General features: G+C 43.0%; 1 protein-coding gene across 1 annotated transcript in view; it reads right to left on the minus strand.

Moving 5' to 3' along the window:
* GALNT15 (polypeptide N-acetylgalactosaminyltransferase 15) overlaps window positions 1-25,486 on the minus strand; it is a 33,798-nt gene extending 8,312 nt beyond the window's left edge. Inside the window, exons 1-4 of the mRNA XM_069960430.1 lie at window positions 24,576-25,486; window positions 12,667-12,833; window positions 8,696-8,900; window positions 385-552 (exon numbers count right to left, since the gene is read on the minus strand). Coding sequence (XP_069816531.1) covers window positions 385-552; window positions 8,696-8,900; window positions 12,667-12,833; window positions 24,576-25,054 — 1,019 coding nt within the window. The 5' untranslated portion in view covers window positions 25,055-25,486. The remainder of the gene's footprint in view (window positions 1-384; window positions 553-8,695; window positions 8,901-12,666; window positions 12,834-24,575) is intronic.
* Window positions 25,487-25,689: the final 203 nt, after the last annotated feature.

Genomic DNA, 25,689 nt, shown 5'->3' on the forward strand with positions numbered 1-25,689 from the left:
TCCCGGCTGCTTCCTGGTGTCTGACGCCGCCCAGCGACTCAGTGAAGGAGGTGGGATCCGAGCGGACTTCAAACGGATCCCGCCTCCTTCACTGAGTGGCTGAGCGGCCCTGAGATGTAGCGTCTCGGGCGTCGTCAGACACTGGGAAGCGGCCGGGCACCGGAGCGCCGTGATGTGGGACCCGCCACTGGAACCGGGGAGGTAAGTGGACGTCTTTTATTTCAGCCACCTCCTCCCTGGTCCCCCCAAAAAAGTGCCCCCACGCTGGATAACCCCTTTAAGTTTAGTAGCCAACTATAAAGTACATACATCAGCACATATGTTTACAGTCATATCAGTGCCTAACTCAACTACCTAACCCTGAACTGTGAATGTAAATATTACCTGAATGGAATGATGGGAGATTGTCGTACCTTCTGGTCGGTTTCTGACAGAGTAACCCAATGAAAATCAAGGTTCCAGTCAAAGACTCCTTGTCTCAAGTCCGTAGAGTGATAATACTTATATGTTCTCCAGTCAATTACATCTAAAACTGGGGACACAATGCAGTTTCTAAAAAAGAAGATAATACTGAATTATCTGAAATATACAGTATACAGTCCTAATATACAGTATGCCCATGTGAATATACATTGTGAATATATAACCTAGTAATACATAAAAGAGGTTCTCCAGGATAATATATCTGTTGTAGTTAAAGTGAACCTGTCATTTGAAAATTGAGTACCAGGCACTGGTACAAGCAGGTATTGGTTGAGAATTAATTTGTTATAAACCAATGCATACTGTTACATACTCAACATAAACAGTAGCAACTTTAACACATTTTAACATTTCTCTATTTTGCCCTCTTTTCCAACACCAATCCACTCATTCTCAGCTCTGAGGTTTGGTCCTGTAGTAGGTAGGCCTCAGGACAGCTAGCCAATATGTCCAGTGGCCAGTCTTTCTCCAGCAGATGTTCTGTCTCATTCTACTCTGCTCAGACCCGCCCCAGCGATCGTTCAGCCAGAGCTGCATGATTAAGAGATCATTCATCCAATGTAATGGTACGTTAGAAGAGGAGGTCCAAAGTGCATGATCCCCACTGTGGTAGCCTAAGGTTATGTTGGGGGGACATTTATTAAGTCCAGCGTTTTCTGCGCCAGGCTTGAAGATTTCCCTGCATCGCCAACACTTCGCTGATTTATGTAGAGGCTCACTGCCTCTACATAAATCCTGTGCGCACCAGTGTGTGCACGGAGGGAAACCTATGCAAGCTCAGGGCTGGTGTAGGTTTCCTTATCATTTTTCCGCACAAAGAATTGATAAAATGAGCAGATTCATAGTCTGCAGCCCCCATTGCGCCCCCTCCACACACCATCCCCGCCCTGGGGGCAAGGTGCGGAAAATGTCCTGATGCGAAAATGTATTTACAAAATGGCCGCTTGCGAATAAATTTATTCATATCTGGCCATTTTCCGCCAAAAATAGACTTTTTTTGTTCATAAATCTCCCCTTTGGAGTTTAATTCTGTTAACACAATAAAGGATAGCTGACCGTCAATGAAATGATTAATTACTGCAATTAAATGGGGCATTCACTTTGCATCTTCATTGCGTTACTGGAATCCATTTAGCTTATCATCTCTTTAGGAAAAATCTGAAAGTGGCTTTGTCGTGCTTTTGGGGAAAAGTTTATTTTAGGGTGTACAGCTATTGTATAGTTTTTAAACATGTAAAATTCCAAGAATGCAATATTTTAGTACCCTTATACAAAGTAAAGCTACTTTGCACAATCTGCGTGATGGTATCTTAAACATCTAAGGTATTCACATAGTCAACAGCAGACTAAATACTCAGGTTTTCACCCATAATTTTGTGTCAATTACTCTGTTGTCTGGAATTTACAATATACTTTTATCAGGACGTTACAGTAAAATAACAGTTTTATGCTGTGTGTTGCTGATCTACTAAAGTATTACAAATTGTAGACATTGGGACGTATACCATAGATTACTTTTAAAGCTGCAATTGGTCTAACTTCAGAAGTCTATTCCTGGCATCCACATAATGTAACACATGAGCAGTCACTCCCCTGGGAAACTGTTCTGTTACACGGACTATTACAGTATAACCAAACCCATGTTAGCTATAGTACATTGTGTAAGAATCAGATTTACAAAGGAAAGTTTAGTACGAACATCTGTTTTATAGAACACATTTCAATTAACTTCAATGGCATTTGGGAGTTTGAATTTCCTGTAAAAATAATTGTTAGAATACAGTATTGAACAAAAAAAAAATTATGTATATTTTTTTTTATTGGGAACATAAGATTGATTCCACTTTTGCAAATTTCTTATAAATGTGCATGAAATGTTAAAGTGTTTGTGTCATATAGAGTATATATAAACTTTTGACGTTCAGACATGTGAGCGATTATATATCTCAATGGGTCACTTGGTGGCACATCCAGGCTATAGCATTCACCTTTCCGGGGTCAGAATAATGGCTTCCCATATTTAGATAGCTCCAGGTCTTCATGGAACAGAAGGATAGGATGACCCGCCATACAGTACATACAGGATTGTATCAAGTCAGAAATGAAGAGTACTACTATTATAATTAAAAGGAGCATTAGGACTTGCAGGGTGATTGATCAACCACTGACCCATAATGGCTGCAGAAAAATGACTGAATAGTTACTCTCTTAGGATGATTGTAAATGCTACTTGCAAACTGATTCATGGAAACCACAAACCTGCAAGAACTACTTATGCTGGTCAACACAAATACACCGAACACTCTTGGCAAGAGACAAGAGCCAGCAACAGACCTAGGGTAACAAACGAAATCTGACTGTGCCAACAAAAGAGTGCAGAGACAGACTGATTAGCAAGCAATATCCCCTGCACAGAACAAATAGCCACTTAAAGCGAATGTACCATCCGATTACATTAGCTTTAAGTGTTGCACATGAATAGACTGCCACCTAAAGGACTGGAGGTGGGCCGGCCTGCCCCCAGTGGAAAGAAACCCCCGCCCCTCTATCACATGGCTCCATTGATTCTAATAGAGCCGCGTTACAGAGGGGAGGGGGTTTCGTCTCACTGGGGGGGGAGGGGGCAGCACCTAACCAGTGCTTCAGCCTTTGCCGATACTCAGTAATATACCGGCACTGTGGGCAGGAACCAGGACGCGGTTCAAAAAAAGAACCAGGGCACTGACTTCCCTGCACAGGCGCCATTCTATTCATGTGCAACACTTAAAGCGAATGTACCTGCAGGTACATTCGCTTGAACATTGAGGAGGCACACACCACACCAAAAGCCAAATAGTACTGAAATCCAACAGGAAGATAATGACACAGAGGGTTCAGAAAAGGTAAAGTCTGGCAGCATCCTTACAGGTTCAGTAATCTTCACAAATTTATTGAAGCATCCACGCAAGATACAAAGTTTTGACTCCCTGTGGAGTCTTTGTCAAGTATACAAAACCAGTGACACAGTGCTAGTATATATATGTGCACATATAATACAATCACCAATCAAACACTAAGGGTGGAGGGGAAAGGGACCCAGCGTCATGAGAGTAAAAAGCAAAACATTTTAAAACCAAGTGACTCAAAGAGAACAATAGGACCTTATGGGGGAAAATGCATAGCCAGCCCGAGGCAGTCAATGGCTGAACTTACTACAGCTCCAAGGAGAATGCAGTCAGCAGGGAGAGAGCCCGCACCTGTGCTGGAGATACCGGAAGTGATGTCATGGGGAAGCCCAGGACGGGGGTGGAGCGGCCGTTGCCAGAGAACCACTGAAGCCGAGGACCGGAGTACAGCCCCACCGCTGGGTTTTCCACAGCAGAATCCGATACATCTGACGACAGCACCAGGACCCAGGGGAGCCTGCTGACATCCCAAGAAACGCCCCTATACCTGGAGCTACCTCCTCTAATGTTTTAGTGGCAGACCCGGCGAGGGGCAATACCGTAAAAGGCGGCGTGGTGGGAAGAAGAACCAGAAATACCACATCCAAAGGGGAAACAACGAGGAAGACTGGCCTGTTACAGGACAGACTCAGGACCTCGTGGTAAATATATAATCTTTACCTATTGATGACAATACCATGACTGTTTTATCTAAGGGATTGTCTTTTTGTCTGGTGAATAAAATAGATTGGTTCACTCTTGAACATGAGCTACAGACTTTCTACAGACAATTACGAATTAAGACATTTTTTCATTCACACTCCCAGACATCTAGATCCATTGACTCATCCTAGCTGTCATCCTGGGCCCTTGGCCTGCGAACCAAGAGCTCTTTCTGCCCTCCACCTACTAACAGTTTTGTGGAAGCTTTCACCAAACTAGTCACTGAGGACATTAAGAAGTTAACGATTTACATTCACCCAATCTGACATGGTCTCAGAAGGCACTACTTAAACCCCTCATGGAGAATAAGGACATTGTGCTTAAACCAGCGGACAAAGGAGGCGCACTGGTAATTATGGACACATCTTTTTATGTTGCTGAAATCATGAGCCAACTCTGACAAAGCGATTTAAGAGGAACTACACCAGAACCCCACCATGACCTACAATTGTGACATCATCGATGATAAATTGTTTGATTTCCTAATCCCTGACTTTCCCATTGTCCCCCTACTGTACACTCTGCCCAAGATACATAAGAGCTTTCAAAACCCACCTGGCCGCCCTATTGTTTCGGGCAGGGGGTCCTTGTTAAACAACGCTGCCATTTTTTTGGATAAAATGTTGTGGGATTATGCCATATGAGCACTATCCTATGTACAGGACACTACGAACTTCCTCAACAAGATTGCAGACATTAGGGTAAACAAAAACACTATTTTAGCATCATTTAATGTAGTTCCCTCTATCCATCGATCAAACACACTCTAGGATTACAAGCTGTATCTAAATGTCTGATAGACTCCTCCCTATCATCACAGTGCCCAGATTTCATACTCTGCCTACTAACCTTTATTCTAAAGCACAACTACTTCACGTTCCAGGGTACCTTCTGTAGACAGCGCCAAGGGACCGCGATGGGATCCAACGTAGCGCCAACTTATGCAAATTTATATATTGCGACCCTTGAGGTATACCACATCTATCTTTTCTCACACTACCACCTCATTAGCAAATGGCTTAGGTATATAGACGATATCTTCCTTGTATGGAATGGTAACACCGACGACCTCCTTGACTTCCAAAACAGACTGAACCACATACACCTCAAACTGAGGTTCAAACTCACACACTCAACAACTGAACTGCTGTTTCTAGATACAAGGGTGTACAAGCAGGATTGCTCCCTCTGCAAAGATCTTTATGTCAAACCAACTGACAGGATCAATCTACTGACATACGACAGCTTCCATCCCAGGAACATGCTACAGTCTCTCACCAAGAGCCAACTCCTTAGGGTCAAGAGGATCGTTAGCGAACCCCACATAGCATCCACTCAACTTGATGAAATGTGTCAAAGGTTCAGAGCCAGGGGTTACCCCAGACAACACAGAGAGTCGGTCAATGACCTTGACAGAAGTACCACACTCTAGAAAAAACACCTAGGACTCACAATAGACTCCCCTGTGTCTCCACCTACAATACTTGTAGTTCCTCAATAGTTAGGATTCTCAGGAAAAACTAGAGAGTGTTGATGGATGGTTGCCCAGACATCAGCGAATTCCACCAACCCCCCATTATGGCCTATAAAAGGGGCCATAATTTTAAGGATATGCTGATCAAATCGCTCATGCCACTACCCAATGTCCAAAAACAAACCGATTTCCTACCCCCCAAACCAGGGAACTTTCCTTGTTTAGGCTGGGTTCACACTACGTATATTTCAGGCAGTATTTGGTCCTCTTGTCAGGTCCTCATAGCAACCAAAACCAGGAGTGGATTGAAAACACAGAAAGGATCTGTTCACACAATGTTGAAACTGAGTGGATGGCCGCCATATAATGGTAAATAACTGCCATTATTTCAATATAACAGCCGTTGTTTTAAAATAACAGCACATATTTGCCATTAAATGACGTCCATCCACTCAATTTCAACATTATGTAAACAGATCCTTTCTGTGTTTTCAATCCACTCCTGGTTTTGGTTGCTATACAGCCTCAAATATACAGCCTCAAATATACGTAGTGTGAACCCAGCCTTAAACTGCGCCTCCTGCAGCAACCTCATCAAGGGTGACGCCTTCCCACACCCACATACTGGCCAACGATACCTGATAAAAGGCGGGTACACATGCTTCTCGAAGTTCTTCATTTATTTGATTACTTGCCCCTGTTGGTTAGCCCACGTTGAGGAAACAACGATGGAGGCCAGGGCCATAATCAGCAAGCACAAAATCACCATTAGAAAATCGATGCTTGACCTACCAGTCCCCAGACATTTCCATGAAGCACAAAATACAGTAAGCCAGCTCAGACTGGGTGGGGAAAGACAATCAATACTCAAACAGAGAGAAGCAAAATGGATTTTTCAGCTGGAAACTCTGAATCCTAAAGGCCTAAACCTTGAAATATGTTGGCATTGACTGGTACCCATTTTTTTTTGCGTTGGTGTCCTTTTACATTTTCCTCTGTGTATTGTGTTTGTTACATTACTTGTCATTGCATATATTATTTTGCATTTTTAACACACTTCCCTTCGGGTCCCCCTCCACACCTTCCCATACCTCCTCTCCCCTTCACTCCTACCCTTCACCCCTCCTCCCCCCTTTGTTCCCCACCTTCACACCTCCTCCCCCCTTCTCCCCATTCCCTTCCATATCTCCTTTCCCCACCCTCCTTCCACCTGTTTACCCCCGCTACCCTGCCCTTGGACCTCAGCCCCCATATCACATTTGTGATGTCCTTATACTTACCATTTTATTCTCTCCTTGTGCCCTTTAGGACAAGAGGATCAGTGTGACCATTATTGCCATGGAAACCCTGCCACCGGCCTTCCAAGATCCGCCTTTTCTCCTCTCATCTTTCTATACTTGGACCTGTTTGTGCCACTGTGCCTGACCCCACAGACCATCCTTTAACACCCTGGAACCTTGCCCTTCATCCTCCCCGTCATTCCTCTGGGTCATTGCTATGTTTGGCTTATATCAATAAACTCACTTAATAGCAACTGTACTGAGGGTTGTGTGTATGTTTACTGGGTGGACACAGTGAGCCACAGCAGACCACTGTGTTTCCACTGGACTGATGCTTGGTAGCGGGTGAGCCAGTGGGATCACCCCCTTGTGTACCACTAATGACTGACACAGGTGGTGTGGGTCCTCGATCCATCCCAACAGCCGATGCACCGTACTTGGAGTGCGGCTGTTCTCTGGGTCCAGGGTCGAGCTGCCTCTGTTTGTATTGCATGTTCTGACCCTCTAGCACCCCCGTGTTTGACCTGGTCGGGTCATGGCATGACACCCTCTCCATACTGCCCGTTCCCTGAACCAACATCGGTTTATGCCGGACCCGATGTTTATTCCCTTATGGTCCGGGTCATCTGGGGATCCTGCGCTGGGTCTCCACCCTGCAGGACTTTGCATACATACCCCTCTTAGGTCTACCTCTGCTCTAACCTTCCTATCGCTGTGTCAGGATATCTTCCAAATACGCCCAACATACTCTCTGCAAATATCTTCCTCCTCTACCCTCTGCAACATCACTCTGGCGATCTATGGTTGTGCTGAGGCCAGAGATCGGATGACAGCGGTGGGGCTGTGCTGCGGTCCTTGGCTTAAATGGTTCCCTGGCAACAGCCCGCTCCTCCCCTGTCCTGGGCTTCCCCATGACATCATTTCCGGTATCTCCAGCACAGGTGCAGGCTCTCTCCCTGCTGACTGCATTCTCCTTGGAGCTGTCGTAAGTTCAACCATGGACTGCCTCAGACTGGCTATGCAGTTTCCCCCATAAGGTCCTATTGTTCTCTTTGAGTTATTTACAACCACTGTTGCTCCTGCCAGTGCTCCACAATACCTACATAGGTTTACCGTGTTTTGCTTTTTACTTTCATGACGCTGGGTCCCTTTCCCCTCCCCCCCCTAGTGTTTGATTGGTGATTGTATTATGTCTGCACATATATATACTAGCACTGTGTCACTGGTTTTGTATAGGGAGTCGAAACGTTGTATCTTGCGTGGATGCTTCAATAAATTTGTGAAGATTACTGAACCTGTGAGGATGCTGCCGGACTTTGCCTTTTCTGAACTCTGTTTACCGGCTACTACTGGGATTTTAGCTGTACCAGCGTGCATCCCCTACCCCCTATCTGGTGCTGTTGGAACCTCCTCCTGCTTTCCATAATGACACGTGTAACACATATACAGTTACTCAACCTATGTAGATTGTGACTGCAATGCTGTTTTACATTTAGGAACATTTATGAAATTATATGCAAGAAAGGGGTCCATGGAGCCTCAGTTGCGAGCCTCAAGTCTCAAAACACAGGAATAGCCAGATATCCCTCCAGGAAAGGAAACTCATTGCTAAGGGGTGCCTTCTAGTGGGGAGATCTCCATACCACCCTGACATGTAGCCCCTTAAGTTCCACTCGGTAAGTATTGGGACACAAATAAGGAAATACCAGGGTGACCCCTTTTACATAGTTGCAAGGATTTTTTATACAGAGGTTAATGTCAGTGACCACATAGAATATTTAAGACATTTTTTAACACATTTAACTTCTCACCTGTTATTCATTATTCTGCTCAGAAGAGGCTCTAGCCAGCCAGGGTGGCACTCACAATGTGGGTCCATAAATACAAGGACCTCTCCACTCGCCCTTGCTGCCCCAAGCATCCGACCTCCAATGACACCAAGTCTCTTGTTGCTTCTTATTAGCTTTACTTCACCAATTCTAGAAACATATTCACTTAGGGCAGTCTTAAGAGGACCTGAGTTGAGAACATATGAATTTACATTTGGGTCCAGGCAGGCCAATTTTAATTTTTGCATTTTCGTTTCTCCTCCTCATCTTCTAAGAGCCGTAGTGCTTTTATTTTTTAAGCTACAGGGCTGGTGTTATTTTTTGCACCATAATTTCTAGTTTTCATTGGTACTATATTTGTGTAGATGGGACATTTTGATGACTCTTTATTTTTTTCCCCCAGTATATGATGTGACAAAAAATCAGTAATCATGGCGCTTTTTTATTTTTTTCATTAATGCCATTCACCGAATACTATTTTTATATGTTATCAGATTGGACAATTACGCAGGCTATGATATATATGTTTGTTTATTTATGTATGTTTGTTTTATATATAAAATGGGAAAGAGGGTAATTTAAACTTTTATTGGGGGAGAGGTTATGCCATTTTTTTTTTACACGTAATAGCAGCCAGTCCTCACTCTCTATGAAGCAAGCTCCACTCCTGAGCATGCTTCAAAGACCCTTGAACCCTTTGGCGTACCAGTACGTCATGGGTCCTTGAGTGACAGGCTTCCATAACGTACCTATATTTCATGGGTACTTAAGGGGTTAAACAAAGTCTTCAATATGTGTATGAAATGTAGACTTTAGCTTTTATTTAAGATGATTAAACAAAAATTTGACATTGACCATTTATGAGAAAATACTACTTTACTGAAAGAGTAGTAGATGCTTGGAACAAGAGATGAGCAAATCTACAGTAGGAACGAAGTAAAGTGCTTCATTTCTATCGGGATTCTGCTTATAAGGCTGCGGGGCTTTGACGTGTGCTCCGCTCCATGCCGGATCATGTTCTGGCAAACTTCTCCCAGTTTCCCAGGACTGGATCTAGCCTTTTTCCAGCACCTGGGGAGGAGCGGCAAGGAGCGGAGCAGACTTCAAAGCCCCACAGCCTGTGAGCAGAATCCCATTAGGAATGAAGTCCTTCGATCTCTACTTGGTACACATGTTTAGCAGAAGTGGTTGGTAAATCTAGAATAACGGAATTTAAGCATACCTAAGATCCTAACATAATAAGAAGGGAAATCCTAAAGGGCAGACTAGACGGACTAGGTGGTCTTTTTCTGTGGATACTCTTTGTTTGTTTCTGTGACCATTCGGGTATTACAATAATAGTTAACACAGTTCCTTTATTTTTACATGCTAAACGTAATTTAACAACTGACTGATAGGGAGTTTCATGAGAACCCATCCAGAGATTTGCACTACCAGAACCATGGGCGGCATGAAATCCCAACAGGCTCTCTCGCTACAAACAGCTGTGTTTTACTCTGAAATGAGAGAGAAAATATAGTTGAAAAACAGGGCTGGGAACAGGATTCAAAGTCACAGGGGCAGCTCCCCAGTGGTTTCCACCAGCTCAATATGACTAGATTGACAGGTCTGTACCTATTTGTGTATAGGGAGAAACCTGTCAAACAAACTAGATTTCAGTGATGACCCTGGTGTGGGACTGGTGGAGAGTGGTTCAAATTGTGTTTTTGAAGGGTATAGGCACATAAACTGATAAGGTCCACTGTCACAGATTTACTGTTAGAATTTATAGTACAAATTGCGAATCTGACTTTCAGGCATGAGTAGTAGATTAGATTTAGCTAGTTCCAATTTCTAAATTCTTTGAACTCAAAAACTCTGGAAGGACGTTCGAAATGGAATAGAATCACTTTGGAAACAGAACTACTTTTTCTAGACTAATCACCCACTGACAATTTGAGATTCTGATTTGGCAATTCATGCTGTAAATTCACTCATCTTAAAAACTTTGTATGATAATATTGCAAACAACGTACTGTAAATAAATGCACCTCAAAGAGAACCAGGAACCTGAAACCAGGGAAATGCCATCTCATACTAAACTAGTGAGTGCAGCTTCACCAACTTAAAGGGATTATCCGGTTAAGTAAAATCCATGCTGTTATGGCTGCCTGTGCCACGCGCCGCCCATCCCGTTCACTCACTAGTAGCAGGAGGTCTCCTGCGACCGCTGTCTCCGCTCTCCCCTCGACTCCCGGCGTCTGCTCTGCACGCCACGGAGTCTCTGTGTCTCAGAGCCGGCGCGCGCGTCCCAGCCTCCTAGGGACTCTGCTATGTCTTAAAGGGACAGTGTCCCCATAATTGGTCTGGCCATTTTCCCTGCCCCTTTTAAAGGCTGCCCCTTCCTGTTCCCTTTGCCGGATCTATAGTGCTCTTTTGCCTATCAGAGAAAGCGTTCCCAAAGTTACTGTGATTTCCAGTGTACTAGTTCCGTGCTCACGTCCCCTGACTTTGTCCTTGTCTGCCCTGACCTCTCTGCCTGTCCCTGACTACGTCACTGCCTCACGTCATTGTACTTCGCCTCTCCTCGCCACCTACTCAAGCAAGTCGCACCAGGGGTAGCGACCTGGGGGTCGCTTGCCGCTGCAAGGCCATCCTGCCTTGCGGCGGGCTCTGGTGAAGACCAGCGGCCCCTTAGACTCCTCTCCCTGGTGCGGCTTAAGTGCTATCGCTTGTGTGGCCACACGGATCCACTGACTCCAGCCGTTACACATGCACATCAATCCCCCTCCTGGAGACTTACAATCTCTCCCATACTTGTTATTAATTTATCAGTCTCCTTACCAAAGTTTTAAGTCTGCTCCAGGCACTGAAAACTGTTTCTGAGCCATTCAGTCCAGTCCCGCTCTGAACTCCCTCTTCCTCCCTTCCTTTGGAGATGGCTCATGTCAGCAGTGTCCCTAGCCGGCTGTCTCTGCACTCTGTGATGCCAGGAGGGTTAATAACATTGAGATCACAAGTAATTTTACCTCAGGGGGCTCTGACCAGAATCATAGAGCGCTGTGACAGCTGGCCAGGGAGCTGTTTACATGAGAAGGGAAGGGGAGGAAGGAGTTCAGAGTGGGGATGGTGATAATAGTGCAGACACAGTTATCAGTGTCTGGCGCAGAAGGCACTTGGGGAAGGAGACTGATAAGATAACAAGTATGGAACACATTATAAAGGCCGTATTACACGGCCTGACTCTGAGGAGCAAACGACCACTGTCCGTGCTTGTTTGCTCCTCGTTCCCTGCTCACTCCCGCCGCTATTACACGCGGCAGCAGTGAGCAGGTGAGTATGAGGCGGGCTGCGGCGGGGCTGCCTGGGTGATCGCTTGATTTTCCGGGCAGCCCATAGGATACAGCAGCGGTCTGCTGCCACCGCTCCTAATCCACAGAGCGACAGCAGTAGATTGTTGCTGTATCAGTCGTTTGACTTTCAACATGTTTGAAAGACAAACGACGCAACGATTAGCCGACATGAACGATATCGATCGTTGCCTTCTATTCCACGGGACAATTATAGGCGTAACGGCCGATAATCGTTCCATGGAATAGGGCCTTAAGTCTCCAAAGGGAGATTATTGAACATGTATTTTACCTAACTGGATAACCCCTTTAACAGCCATGAGGGCTGGTTCAACAATTGAAAAAAACAGATTTGTGTACAATTCCTAGGCTTACTTTGGGTTCTAAGGGTGTTTTGTTAGGAAATGACCAGCTCAGCAGAGACATAAAACAACCTATAACTAATCCAGTCTGTAGTTAAACCTCTAGTAATAGTATTGGTGATAAGACTTAACAGAAGGTGTTTGTAAATGACAAGGTTCTTAATCACTGCCTTCCAAGTATCACTTCTTTAGTATTTCAGAAATGATTACAAGGTAAGAGTTCTGCGTTCTAATCTAGGACTGACAGAAATGTAAGAGTTACCTTGGTGACTTAGATCATCCACAAGAATGATTTCTTTCAGGATCTTTTTTGGAGAGTTGTCTAGCACGCTGTGAACAGTCCTCAACAATGTAGACCACACTTCATTGTGGAAAGTGATGATAACACTAGTGGTGGGAAGTTTCTCACTGTACATTTGCTTGAGACATCTGTTTAAAGAAATCATATAGAGACAAAAAAAGAAATACATTTCCGTGCTGATGTACACAAAATAATTATCATTATTTAAATATAGGGACTTAGTCGAAAGATCCATCCAGCTTATATTCACTTTCTCAGAACAAATCACAAGAACAATGGGGTCCACATAACAATACAATAAACATCTGTCTAGTATGATGAAACTGATGACTGCTGTTCTCACTACAACATGCCTCTTGTATTTTCTGCAAGACAATTAGTAATCTCATCCTCAGATTTAGGAAACCTACCTGCATCTTAGATAGTTTATAGAAGCCTATAATTCATCTTTACATCAACAGGTATAAAACACAGGATGTCTTCACAGCTATACACATGCAGTGGTCATTCAGGTAACCAGCATTGGACTCCTTTACATAGCCTGTCACCATATTATAATGTATTAATTAATATAGTCTACATAAAATATTGTAAATATATTTGAAATTTATTATTAGTGTCGGGTTTGTTTCTTTATACCTCTTTATACTGTGTGTTTCTTTTTTATTTCTTATTGTGGCACATTCAGTTCTGGAGCAGTGCGACACAATGATAAAACTACTTTATGCATTCAATAGCTACACGTAACTCCCAACAGGATATATGTTTCCCTCCTGGGAAAGAGCCTAGAAATGCAACAGAGGCCATTTCTAATTTGTTTAAAATGTTTTTGGAGCAAAAGTTCCTTCAAAACAACAAAATAATGTTAAAAGGTCAGCATGTTCACACCAGAAAAAGCAAAATGTTCAAAAAGTAATGTACCAACTAAAGTAAATAAGTATTACTAAAAATTTACAAAAATGACCAAAATATATAAAAAAAATTAAAAGAAAACAGATATGATAAAAAAAAACAATCAACAGCCCTTTCCATAATGAACATATTGTTACCAAAGTCCAACCTGTTTAAACCAACTTTTTTTTGGTTCTAAAACCTTTTCAGCAAAATAAAAAAAACTGCCTCTGTTGTGTTCCTAGTTTTTGTTTTGCCAGAAGGAAAACATATCCCCATCATCTTTCTGGAGCTGAGGCAGACACCATTGATATGTAGAGCGGTGCATGCACAGTAAGATTTGGACAGGGCTCTCTGAGTCCTGTCCATTACTCAGAGCTGGAGGGAGCTGAGAGGACAGTGAAGGAATCATGGAAAGGCAATGAAGCCCAGGGCCATGCCAATTTCACCCATGAGATGGGTGATACCATTACAGGGAGATGCAATTATGTCACTGCATTATGTCAACGTAAAATCACTTATAACCAGGACAGGTTACTGATGTAGGCTGCCATTATGCACTAACAATACTGCGCAAGTCTGTACCATGCCACAGACTGCAGAAGCCAGATGTGGGCTACAAAATGATTATTTAGGTTCCCTGTTGGAATGGGGCTAGATGAGTATCAATTTTATTATTTTAAGGACACTAACTGTCCTGGCAGGCAGTAATGGGGGATCCTGTGCAAGGGGGCCTTGGCATTACTCTGAGGTGAGCACTTAAGGGGCATCCAACTTTGGGGAGGGGGGGGGCAAGGGGGGTTTATTACTGTGAGAGATCACTAGGTAGGCATAATTTCTGTATAGGCGCACTCATACTATGTGCCATCTATATACTATAACAGTATGTGGGGGCACTGCAACTGTGTGTGGGGGTGCAGTGTGTAGGGGACGGTTTTAGAGTGTATGGGTTCCAATACTGTACAGGACACAAGGGGAGGGGCGTGGCTTGACACGCTGATGGTGTACAGCGTGTGAAGAAAGCTCCGTCATAGGCCTCAGCTACAGGAGGATACAGCGCCAGCATGTCAGAAGGAAAGAAGCAAGAAAAGAAGGCAAAGGTGAAGGAGACGCCAGGGAGTAGAACGAACCAAGCAGCAAGAGGATCGGAGAAGCAGAAGGGGTAATCGGCAGAGAGAACCAGCCGCAGCTCTGTCCAGGAAGACACCGCAGCCATCTTGGAGGTGGCAGGCCGGAGAGGAGAAGCAGAGCGGCAGACCCGACAGTGATGAGTGAGGCTCCCGCAGTGAGTAGGGACCTCACAATACACCGGCAGACCCCCGAATCAGTATCTAACTCACAAGGTCACCCGGCTAAGCAGCTGGAGGCGGCCATATTGGATGTGGCATCAGAGGGAAAAAATACACAAGATGCAGGGGGAATTAGGTGCAGTGCCGAAAAAAGGCTCTGTATCAGTGAAATGGGATCCCCAGATGTCCAGGCAGACCCCCAGCACATATTTAAACACCCTAGAAAACACTGAGATACAAGTGGGAACAGCACCCAGCAGACAAACACAGTGGGCCATATTGGAGGGGGCAAGCAAGAAGGAGCCATACACAAATAAAAATGCTTGTCCTGCTACTGTTGATGTACATGCTCCCAGATCTTCTCAGACTGTTGAATTGTACCAAGAGCAGGCATACAATGAAGAAAGGGGACAACCTTATGGCATAAATAGAAATGAACTGCAGGATGCCACCCTGACACATAAACCCACACAACATAAGAGAGGATCTCAGGAGTCTGATATTTCAGAAGGGTACTCAACCCCAAATGACTCAGATGAGGAAATCCACCCCCCTATCAAAAAGAAACTCCTAAAACCCCCCAACAAACTTGACATGAATAAGTCCTTTTATACCTGTGACATGACTTCTTCCTCAGACAAATCATCTGCTTCAGTGGTACATAACCCAATGCCGAACACACCCATGCAATCATCAGCTTCAGAGAGCGCTATGAAGGCCCTACAGGGGCATCTGGAGTTACAATCGTTATTATCGCTAATTCCTTCTAAACAGGACCTGAACAACTTAGCAAAAGATCTGAAGGCATCTTGGTACATAATAAAGTTGTAGTCCTAGAAAAGAAAGCTGTGTGTCTGGAGAAAATACAAATGAAGCATGATGATAAAATTAGGGAGCTGACATATACAACGGAAAGACTAAAAATCTCCCAAAAAATGATAACCCTTAGGCTTGACAACGTTGAAAACAGAAGCCGTCGTAATAATATGAGGATCAGAGGGCTACCTGATGAGGTTAAAGCAGTCGACCTATACGGGGCTGTATCCTCATTATTCAATAAGATCTTGGGAAGACCTTTGGAAACCCAAATAGAGCTCGATAGAGTGCATAGAGCTTTGAAGCCAAAAGGGAAAGATCCAAAAAGACCCAGAGACATTATATGCAGAATACATTATTACTCCCAAAAGGAAGACATAATGAGGAGGGCAAGGGAAATCCACAACATTGACTTCAACTGAGCCAAAATTCAGCTCTTTACGGATCTATCGCTACTAACCCTAAGACAAAGAGCCACTCTCGGACCACTCATACAAAAATTGCAGGAGCTTAACATCCAGTATAAGTGGGGATTCCCCTTCTCATTGTCGATGAGACACGATGGGAGCACTCTTACCCTGAGAGAACCCAAGGACTTACCAGATTTCCTGAAAGCCCTAAACCTCCGAAACCTATATTTGCACGAATGGTATGACCTACATGAGCCCATGGTTTTACCTCCGCCCAGCTATATTTCAAGACCTAGATCGGAGAGCCCAGATGTCAACAGGAGACCCGACCTACCACCTCTACCTCAAAGAGAGAAGGAAAAGAAAATGTCGAGAAGTCATCAGACCGGACCGCGATGAGAGTACCGCCTGATTAATAAGTTGTCTTTTAAATGATATTTCTTCTGCTGTCTTTTTCTCCCTTTAGCAGCAATACTTTTGACCTGTTGATTTCTTTTTTCTTAAATTAGTTGCCTCTTGAGATCTCACAAAAATAGCAGAACTGGTTAGAGAACTCTGATAGTCATGTTTTAAGATATAGTTTTTAAGATAAGACCTATGATTGTCTACTAAGATAAATTTATAAGTGCTAAAGCAATGCCACGTATAGATAATCTCCTACAGACATAAGATAAAGTAACCCAGAAATACCTGATTATTTAGTTGTTAGATCCACTGGCTACTCCGAGATATAGGTTTAGACTTGAATATGCCTAATCTTTTAGCTTGACAGTCTAAATAGACCTAATTTTTGAACTCATTTCTCAAAACAAAGTCAGTACACTCTTATTATAAGACATTATGATATCTAACTACTACTCCAAAAATACTCCTGCTCCTTGTTAAACATAGTTGGACATTTAGAGATATGGCTTCTCACTGAGGATAAATGTATAGTTAATTTCCTATTGACAATATCCCAGTCCATTTAAAGATAGCTTTATGTTAGTCGAGTTATTTCTTTCCTGTTTGCAGTAATCTAAATTCCTCCATATATTTTTTTAGGACATATGATTAACCAAGACATCTACAATAATCTAATCGTCCACCAACGTACCAACTCACCCACCCGATAGTTTGTCTTGCTTATCAAGACTTAGTGACAATTTGTCACACGTAGACCCTTGCGTATTGTTTACGCTTTTTATGTTAGTTTAGGTTGTTTGTTACGATTTTTTGTTAAGTGTGTATTACCTGTGCTTACCTTTTTGTTTTTCTTTTCTTTTCAGTCTTTCCTCCTCCCATTACTACATCCCTGCGGTTGCTATTAAGGAAAGTCCTTGACAACACAGAGAACAACTTTTGAGGACGAAGCTCAAAGCTACATTTTTGGCACAGCCACTCGCTCAACTGTAAGTACTATATACAAACAATGACAGACATCACAATTTCCACATTGAACGTCAACGAGTTTAACACCCCCGAAAAATGTTCCAATGTATTATATTCATTACATAAGAAGAAGTCCCACATCATCATGCTCCAGGAAACACATTTTAAAGCAGATAAAACCCTGTATTTAGGAAAAAACTTATATTTCCCCACATGGTACCATGCAACTTCTCCTGACAAAAATACTAAGGGTGTTTCCATAGGTATTCATAAAACACTTCCCCACAAATTATTAGATCTTAAAACAGATATAGATGCCAGATACATCTTTGTTAACTGTGTAATAGCCGAAGAAACACTTACCCTAGCGAATATATACGCCCCAAACCAAAACCAGACTAGATTCATTACAGAGACACTTAGTTCACTCCAAACATTTGCCAAAGGCCAGATCATACTGGGAGGGGATTTTAATATCCCTCTCAACCCTCTGGTAGACACATCAGCGGGTAAAGCAAAGGTCGCTCTCAAAAAAATACAAAAGTCCCTGAGAGAACTCAGACTATACGATTCCTGGAGGCGATCTAATCCTACAGAACGGATTCCACACCGACCAACTCTTACAGTAGGTTAGACTATATTTATACATCGCATTCAGTACTGAGTTCTCTCAGGGACTCTATAATAGGCAACATGGTTCTATCCGACCATGCACTGGTCCACACTACCCTATCCCTTCTCCCTAAAAAGAAGCTTGCCCCGAAGTGGAGATTGAATGAATCTTTGATGGCTGATGTAGCATGTATAGCCACACTTAAAAACTATTTTGAAATTTTTGACCAGGCCTATGAGAAAGATCCCACTGCGGCGATCTTTAAATGGGAGGCCTTAAAAGCCTCTGCAAGGGGTATTCTTATCTCACACGGGGCAAGACTCAAAAGAGATAAGGCAAAAAAACTCAATCACCTTCTAGCTAAACTGCATAAATTAGAGACTACCCATAAGAAATCCCTATTGACTGAGACCCTGGTGGATCTGAACAAGACCAGATGCAAAATAAAGGATATTATCCACAGCCAATATAAGAAAACTATTCAATAGAGATGAGCGAACCTGGAGCATGCTCGAGTCGATCCGAACCCGAACTTTCGGCATTTGATTAGCGGTGGCTGCTGAACTTGGAAAAAGCCCTAAGGCTATGTGGAAAACATGGATATAGTCATTGGCTGTATCCATGTTTTCCAGACAACCTTAGAGCTTTATCCAAGTTCAGCAGCCCCAGCTAACCAAATGCCGAATGTTCGGGTTCGGATGGACTCAAACCCGAACCCGGTTTGCTCATCTCTACTGTTCAACTCTGTGGTAAGAGTTTCTATATCTGGAGCAAAAGACCCAGCAGATTCTTGGCAAATGCATTAAAAAACAAGCAAACCTCCAACATCATACCCTTCATTAGAAACTCAAATGGAGTGACCACTTCTGCCAAAGAACAACCAGCCTACTGACCCCTCTCTTTCACCCGACACTTTGACAGACTAAATTAATAAAACCAAGCTCCCTGAGATTTCTCCTGAGGATAGAAGTCAATTAGAAAAAGACTTCACCCTAGAGGAGATTAAAGAAGTTATCAAAAATCTTCCCAATGGTTAGTCCCCAGGCCCTGACGGCTTTACAGCAAAGTTTTATAAATTATTCTCAGACGTCATTACCCCACACCTATTAAGAGCATTCAACTCCATTTCGGAATCACAAAAATGTTCACCATCATTTCTAGAGGCCTACATTACTGTTATCCCTAAAGAGGGCAAAGATCCCAATTTATGTAACAACTATATGCCTATCTCTCTACTGAACATAGATACCAAAATTTATTCTAAAACCATTGCAAATAGACTGGCCGGACTCCTGGAACCTTTAGTCAACCCAGATCAGGTCGGATTTATACAAAATAGAGAAGCAAGAGACAATACACTTAGAGCTTTTGCGCTAGCTAACAACTCGCATAATGCTAAACTCAGTACCGTATTCCTTGCATTAGATGCCGAAAAGGCATTTGACCGGGTCGACAGGAGGTCCCTTGAGTCCACGTTAAGACAAAGTGGCCTAGGTTTTGGCGTAGATTTGATCACAAAAATAATGGCCCTTTATAACAACCCCATCGCTAGAATAAAAATTAATGGCACGCTATCTCTTCCGGTGAATAGGAAACGGAACTCGTATACGTATTATGCATGGAGCATTTATTAAATGCGATTAGGAATAATCCAGACATTAGAGGTATCAAGATAGGGAAGAGACATCACGTCTGCTCTGCCTATGCAGACGACTTACTCTTATTCATCACTCAACCGCATATATCCCTCCCGTCTCTATTAGCCACCATTAAAGAATTCTCATTATACAGTAACTATGAACTTAATTTAAATAAATGCGAAGCCCTTACCATCGCCTTTCCAAACGAGAGTAGGAAAAATAAGGATAACTTCCCATTTAACCTTCAGACAAACTCCCTTAGCTATCTAGGGACACAGATAGCAACATCCTCAGAAACTATAATAAAGGAAAACTTTGACCCCTTAATGAAGAGAATAAAGAATGACCTGGCAAATTGGGAGAAGGAGTTCTCCTGGATAGGTAGGATTAATATCCTTAAAATGAATATCTTACCACGTCTGCTATATTTATTTCAAGCGGTACCCGCGACTCTAAAACAACCCTATCTATCCAGAATGAACTCAACTCTAATCAAATTTGTGTGGGCACAAAAACCATCACGCATCGCAACTAAGACTCTAATCAGACCTAAATTAGAGGGAGGCCTAGCTCTGCCGAGCTGTAAAGCTTACTATCAAGCGGCCATTTTAAACAGGGTGCTTGATGCCTTTAAAGGGGTGCTCCAGCCTGGGGGCACTTTTTGGGGGGGACCGGGGAGGAGGTGGCTGAAATTAAAGACGGCCACTTACCTCCCCGGTTCCAGCGGTGGGTCCCATATCGCGGCGCTCCGGTTCCCGGCCTCTTTCCTGGTGTCTGACACCGCCCGAGACGCTACGTCTCAGGACCGCTCAGCCACTCAGTGAAGGAATCGGGATCCGTTTGAAGTCCGCTCGTATCCCGCCTCCTTCACTGAGTGGCTGAGCGTCCCTGAGACGTAGCGTCTCGGGCGGCGTCAGACACCAGGAAGCGGCCGGGCACCGGAGCCCTGTGATGCGGGACCCGCCGCTGGAACCGGGGAGGTGAGTGGACGTCTTTTATTTCAGCCACCTCCTCCCCGGTCCCCCCAGAAAAGTGCCCCCAGGCTGGATAACCCCTTTAAATATTATATCAATAAGTATGGTATGTAACACTAAGTACCATATGATGCCAAAATTCCTAGCACTACTTGATAAAACTCATAAAGATAGGATATGCTTGAATGAGGAGTATCACCAATATTTACAAATATTTACAAATTATAAAGTAGCTTGTGACAATTTATGCACATAATCGTGCCAATATATCGAAGTTCATGCACACAGTTGTACTGTTCTTTCCCTGTGTCGTTATGATAGAGTACAGTCCAGAACCTGTGTCGGTCTATTAGCTGTATTCCAAGATAACAAATAGTACCAATCAACCAGATCTACACCGTGATGGCTTCAACAACCAAACTACTCCGTCTCTGTTCAGGTTGTACGTATAGTAGTCAGTCAGACAAATCACGGTTTATGTAGCATAACGCCTCGCCCAACGCGTTTCAGTCACTTGTAGTCGTGACCTCATCAGGGGCGCTGAGGCTAATTGCGGAATGTGACAGTATGTATACAGTTAGATACAATACATGGTACACATAACATCAGAGGACTGTGCAATATATTTGCAAGGCACAGCAATATGGCTACTCACTATACCGATGTCAGGAGCAATAAGAGGGATGGTCCTAGGTAGCAGTGGCTACAGTCGACCAATGTCCCCTCTCGTATATGTTTTTGTGTGAGTGCACAATGTTCCTGGGTATATATTGCTGTTCTGTGCGTGTGAAGTGGTCTTCCCGCGGTCCTGCAGTGGCAGACAGACGGCTATTTCTGAATGGGCCGAGGAAGTAGATACGCTCCACAGATTGGAGGAATTGGTGTCAGAAGAATTAGACACTGGGAAGAAATTTCATATTAGATGGCTCTATTGGACTCTATTTAAAGAATCTGACTTGTTTCAATCCCTGGTGCGCTCTGTCTCTCCAACCACACAAAACAATTAGACAGACTCACAAGACAGTTTTCACTCGCCAATCAAAAGTGGCTGCAATAGCGGTCCACACCTCTTGCCAGAGGAAGATTCCTTTTTCCGATATCCGTAACTGACTAACGTCTCTGTGTTGTCAATGACAATCCTCAGAGGTAAGATCGGTCTACTCTCTATAGATGATGTGATTAAAGTTTACATGCTCACTAGGGAAGTGAGTATGACAGGATAATAAGAATATCAAGAATACATCCGCATAAGGTAGGGCCCAACATTAGTGACTTTTGTGAGTTGAATATTAAGCCATTTGCTAAAAACCTGGAAAAGAGAATTAATCTGTGGAAAAGGCTACCAGTTTCAATGGCAGATAGACTTGCCATTGTAAAGATGGTCGTCCTTCCCCAGCTACTCTTCTTTTTTGGAGCTTCCCCTGTATGGGTGATTGATAGGTGGATTAGGAAGATTGAGATCCTACTGGGGAACCTCATCTGGGGGAGGAAACGGGTGAGACTTAAATACAGAGCTTTCAGTGGCCCTAAAAGGGTAGGTGGCTTTTCCATGCCGATCTTAGATTATATTTTATTTCTTCACATTTAAGTAAGTTAGCAGGATGGAAAAGTATTACCCCTCTTCAGCACAAGGTTGGGATTAGTAATTATGACAATGTATTTGAATTGCTTGAAACTGGTTACTAACAATTCACTATGTAATCTATACAATAAAGTATGGTCCTACACTAAGCAAAGAAGTGGTATAGTGGTTGGTATGAGTTGTTCTCCATTATGGAACAATTTCCACTTGTTGGAATTTATGAAGATTCACAACTGGAAATTTTGGCACGTAAAAGGGATTAAGTTGGTATCGCAGCTTTTTCAGAGTGGCAAGCTCATGACTTTCCAAGAGGTTAAGGAATGTTATGGGCTAGAAGATAAGCACAGGTTTTTTTTTTTTCTACAACTAGAGCACGCGTGTAAAGCATCAGATGGTGCGAGTTATTTCGTGAATAATGAGCACAGAATATTTTCAGTGATACAGGGCATGGGAAAGGCAAGAAGAGGTCCCTCTTTGATCAAAAAAATTTTGGCAATTGAAATTAAGTACATCGCACTAGATAGTAAGAAGGTAAAGTGGGAACAGGAAGTTGGCAATCTCAGGGAGGAGGCATGGCAGAATATATGTGCAAACTTGGATAACGTTTCCATGAATGAAGCTCACAAGCTGGTTCAATTTAGAATTCTCCACCGTAACTACTATTCACCTTTAATTTTGTTTAAGATGGGGATAAGAGAGTCGGCGAACTGTTGAGATGATGCAGACTTTTTTCACATAATCTGGGAATGTAGGAAAGTCCAGGGTTTCTGGAAAGCGGGTTTTGATACTCTGAATTGTATAACCAAGCAGAACATCCCAAGGTTAGCGGTAATTGGTATTTTGGGCAGGTCCTGGGATATACCAAAGAACAGAGCGTTGTATACCAAATGTCTACAGGTATAAAAGTAAAAAGGATGGAATTCGCAAGCACCTGTTTATTTGGAAGGATTGGGTGTAAATGATCTGCCTAAAATAATTTGTTACCTTGGATGTGTGTATTTTTGTCTTCCTTTTTGTGTTTTATTCATTTATTTATTATTTATTTATTTATTTTCCTCTCACATCTGCCGCTTCGGGGGTGGGGAGGGAGGGCGATGTTTATTGACATATGTTGGCAGCAGCAGAGGAGGGATACCTCTTATGTGTTTATGTCTCGCACAAGAGTATGAGATTCTTAGTGGTGTATCACCCTTTGATGTGATGCTCCGCTCTGCCGCTGGATGTTTAGTACCGTTTATTTGTGTGTAATGAATTGTTTGTCACACAGTTGTCCTTGTTGTTGAGGACCACTGCCTTTCCAACTTTTTTTCTTTGTTAATGGAAAAACTAAAATAATAAAGAGTTTAAAAAAAAAAAAAAGAATACATCCGCATTCCCTTTCCCTACACGTACCCCACCCTCTATTATCCTCTCCACCCATCCCCCATGATGTCACATGTAGCGGTATTTATAGCATTATCATGCTGCCATTTGTAAGCATACGTCAGATAAGTTATTCATGGCACCTACATGCAGCCGAGCTATAGCCATAATCATTTCCTTACCCTCCATTCTCCCTCCCCTTTTCTACCTACTTTTTTCTATCTTAAAAATCCTTTATAGATTAAGATTATGTTGTTCAAATACACCCATGTTTGAGGTGTTCAATATATTTTCACTGCAACTCATATAGCTAAAATGTGGAGCGTTTTGTTTAATGTTATATTTCTTTAATAAAAATTTTAATTTGTAAGGACACAAAGGGGGCGTATGCCTCCTCCCGCCCCTGATTTATCATGATTTATGCCTGCTCACAGGTTTAAATCATGATACAAATCTACACCAACTCCTGAGCTGTTGTAGATTCGTTCTGCAATACCAGGCACAGGGATGGATGGCTTTACTAAGAGGCTAGTAAATCCGGTAGAGGAAAATGGGGCAGCTTTATTTAAGACTGCCGTATGAGTACCCCAGTCTTCATAAATGTCCCCTTAAAATTTGTGCAAAACATGTGGGGTTAAGATGTGTATGTCTTTGAGCTTGTGTCCCTATACCTTAGGATTATATTATACCCAATTATATTATACCCAATACCTTAGGATTATATTATACCCAATTATATTATACCCAATACTTTAGGATTATATTATACCCAATACCTTAGGATTGAGTTACACAAATTACATATGCTAACGCTAGACAATCTGTCTTCTGCACTTTGCATACTATGAGAATCATAGGGACCTGGTATACAGTGTGTAAAGTTTATTTATACTAGCGCAAAAGCAATGTTGTCAGTACTCACAGCGAATGTCGCCCCTCAGGTATTGCCCTGTGTAAAGACATTTTCTGATTGCCTTCTTCATCCAACCTATTCATGTTCTTTGCTTGTTCACTTTGGGCAGTGTCCGTAACCACATCATTTCCATTTTTCCTCTTGTGCTGCTTCACTATCTTGTATATGTTCCTTCTGACCTTGTCAAGGCTTCTTCTGTTTCCAGACATCCCAATAGCTATTAGTTCCTCATCCCTGAGAGAAGAAAGCGGAGACAAAATCTCCACCTTGTACTCATAGGTTTCCTCAACAGGCTCCAGCAATGAGCCGACACCTGCCCATCCTTGTCCATCGCCCCCATGATGCTGATTAAGATAGACAGCATTGTCCTCACTCTGGACTTCTGGCTCTAGCATGGCCACCATGACTAGCAGCAGAACTAATGCCAACATAAGAACTAATATCTGCAGCTGGCACAGTAGAGATTTGCACCTCTTCCTCAACAGCATGTTTCCTATTGTATAGTAAGGCACACACCGTCATGGTATTTTCAATTATCTTCATTCCCGATCTGTTTTCCTCACCGACATGTATTTTCCCACACACAGGTCCGTCTTTCCTCTTTACATTCCACTTGCACGTTCTTTCCTTGTATATTTTCTTTTCTTTTTTTCCCCCTTCTAAACCAACCAGCACTCTTTAGATAAATTCCTTCCAGTCAGTGCAAGAAAATATATAGAATCAACAAACAAGGAACAGTAATCCCTGGGATTTCTTTAGGATTATATATCTTCAATGAAATTCCATGTTAGGAAAAATAAAATATTCCATATTCTCTAGATATTATCTTCTTAAGATGAAGTAAGCGATTGTATTCCCTAATAGTGTCATCATCTTATGGCAGCCGCACGGGAGAGCAGCCCAGATGTGTGATCCCTGCTCTGTTGTGATACTGCACTGAGCTCTGATGAACAGATGTAAATAGGCAGCCACTGCCTCCCTCTCACACAGAACTTCTCCACTGCCAGACACTCCTAGTCACTGCATCCTGGTCCTAACGCCCACTATGTTTCCTGGGTTCTGCCTTCATTACAACATATTCTGCAATAACAATGTACTCTGCAGTCCAGTGATCTATGATGCT

Source organism: Dendropsophus ebraccatus, chromosome 2, assembly GCF_027789765.1.
Source record: "Dendropsophus ebraccatus isolate aDenEbr1 chromosome 2, aDenEbr1.pat, whole genome shotgun sequence".
NCBI lineage: Eukaryota > Metazoa > Chordata > Amphibia > Anura > Hylidae > Dendropsophus > Dendropsophus ebraccatus.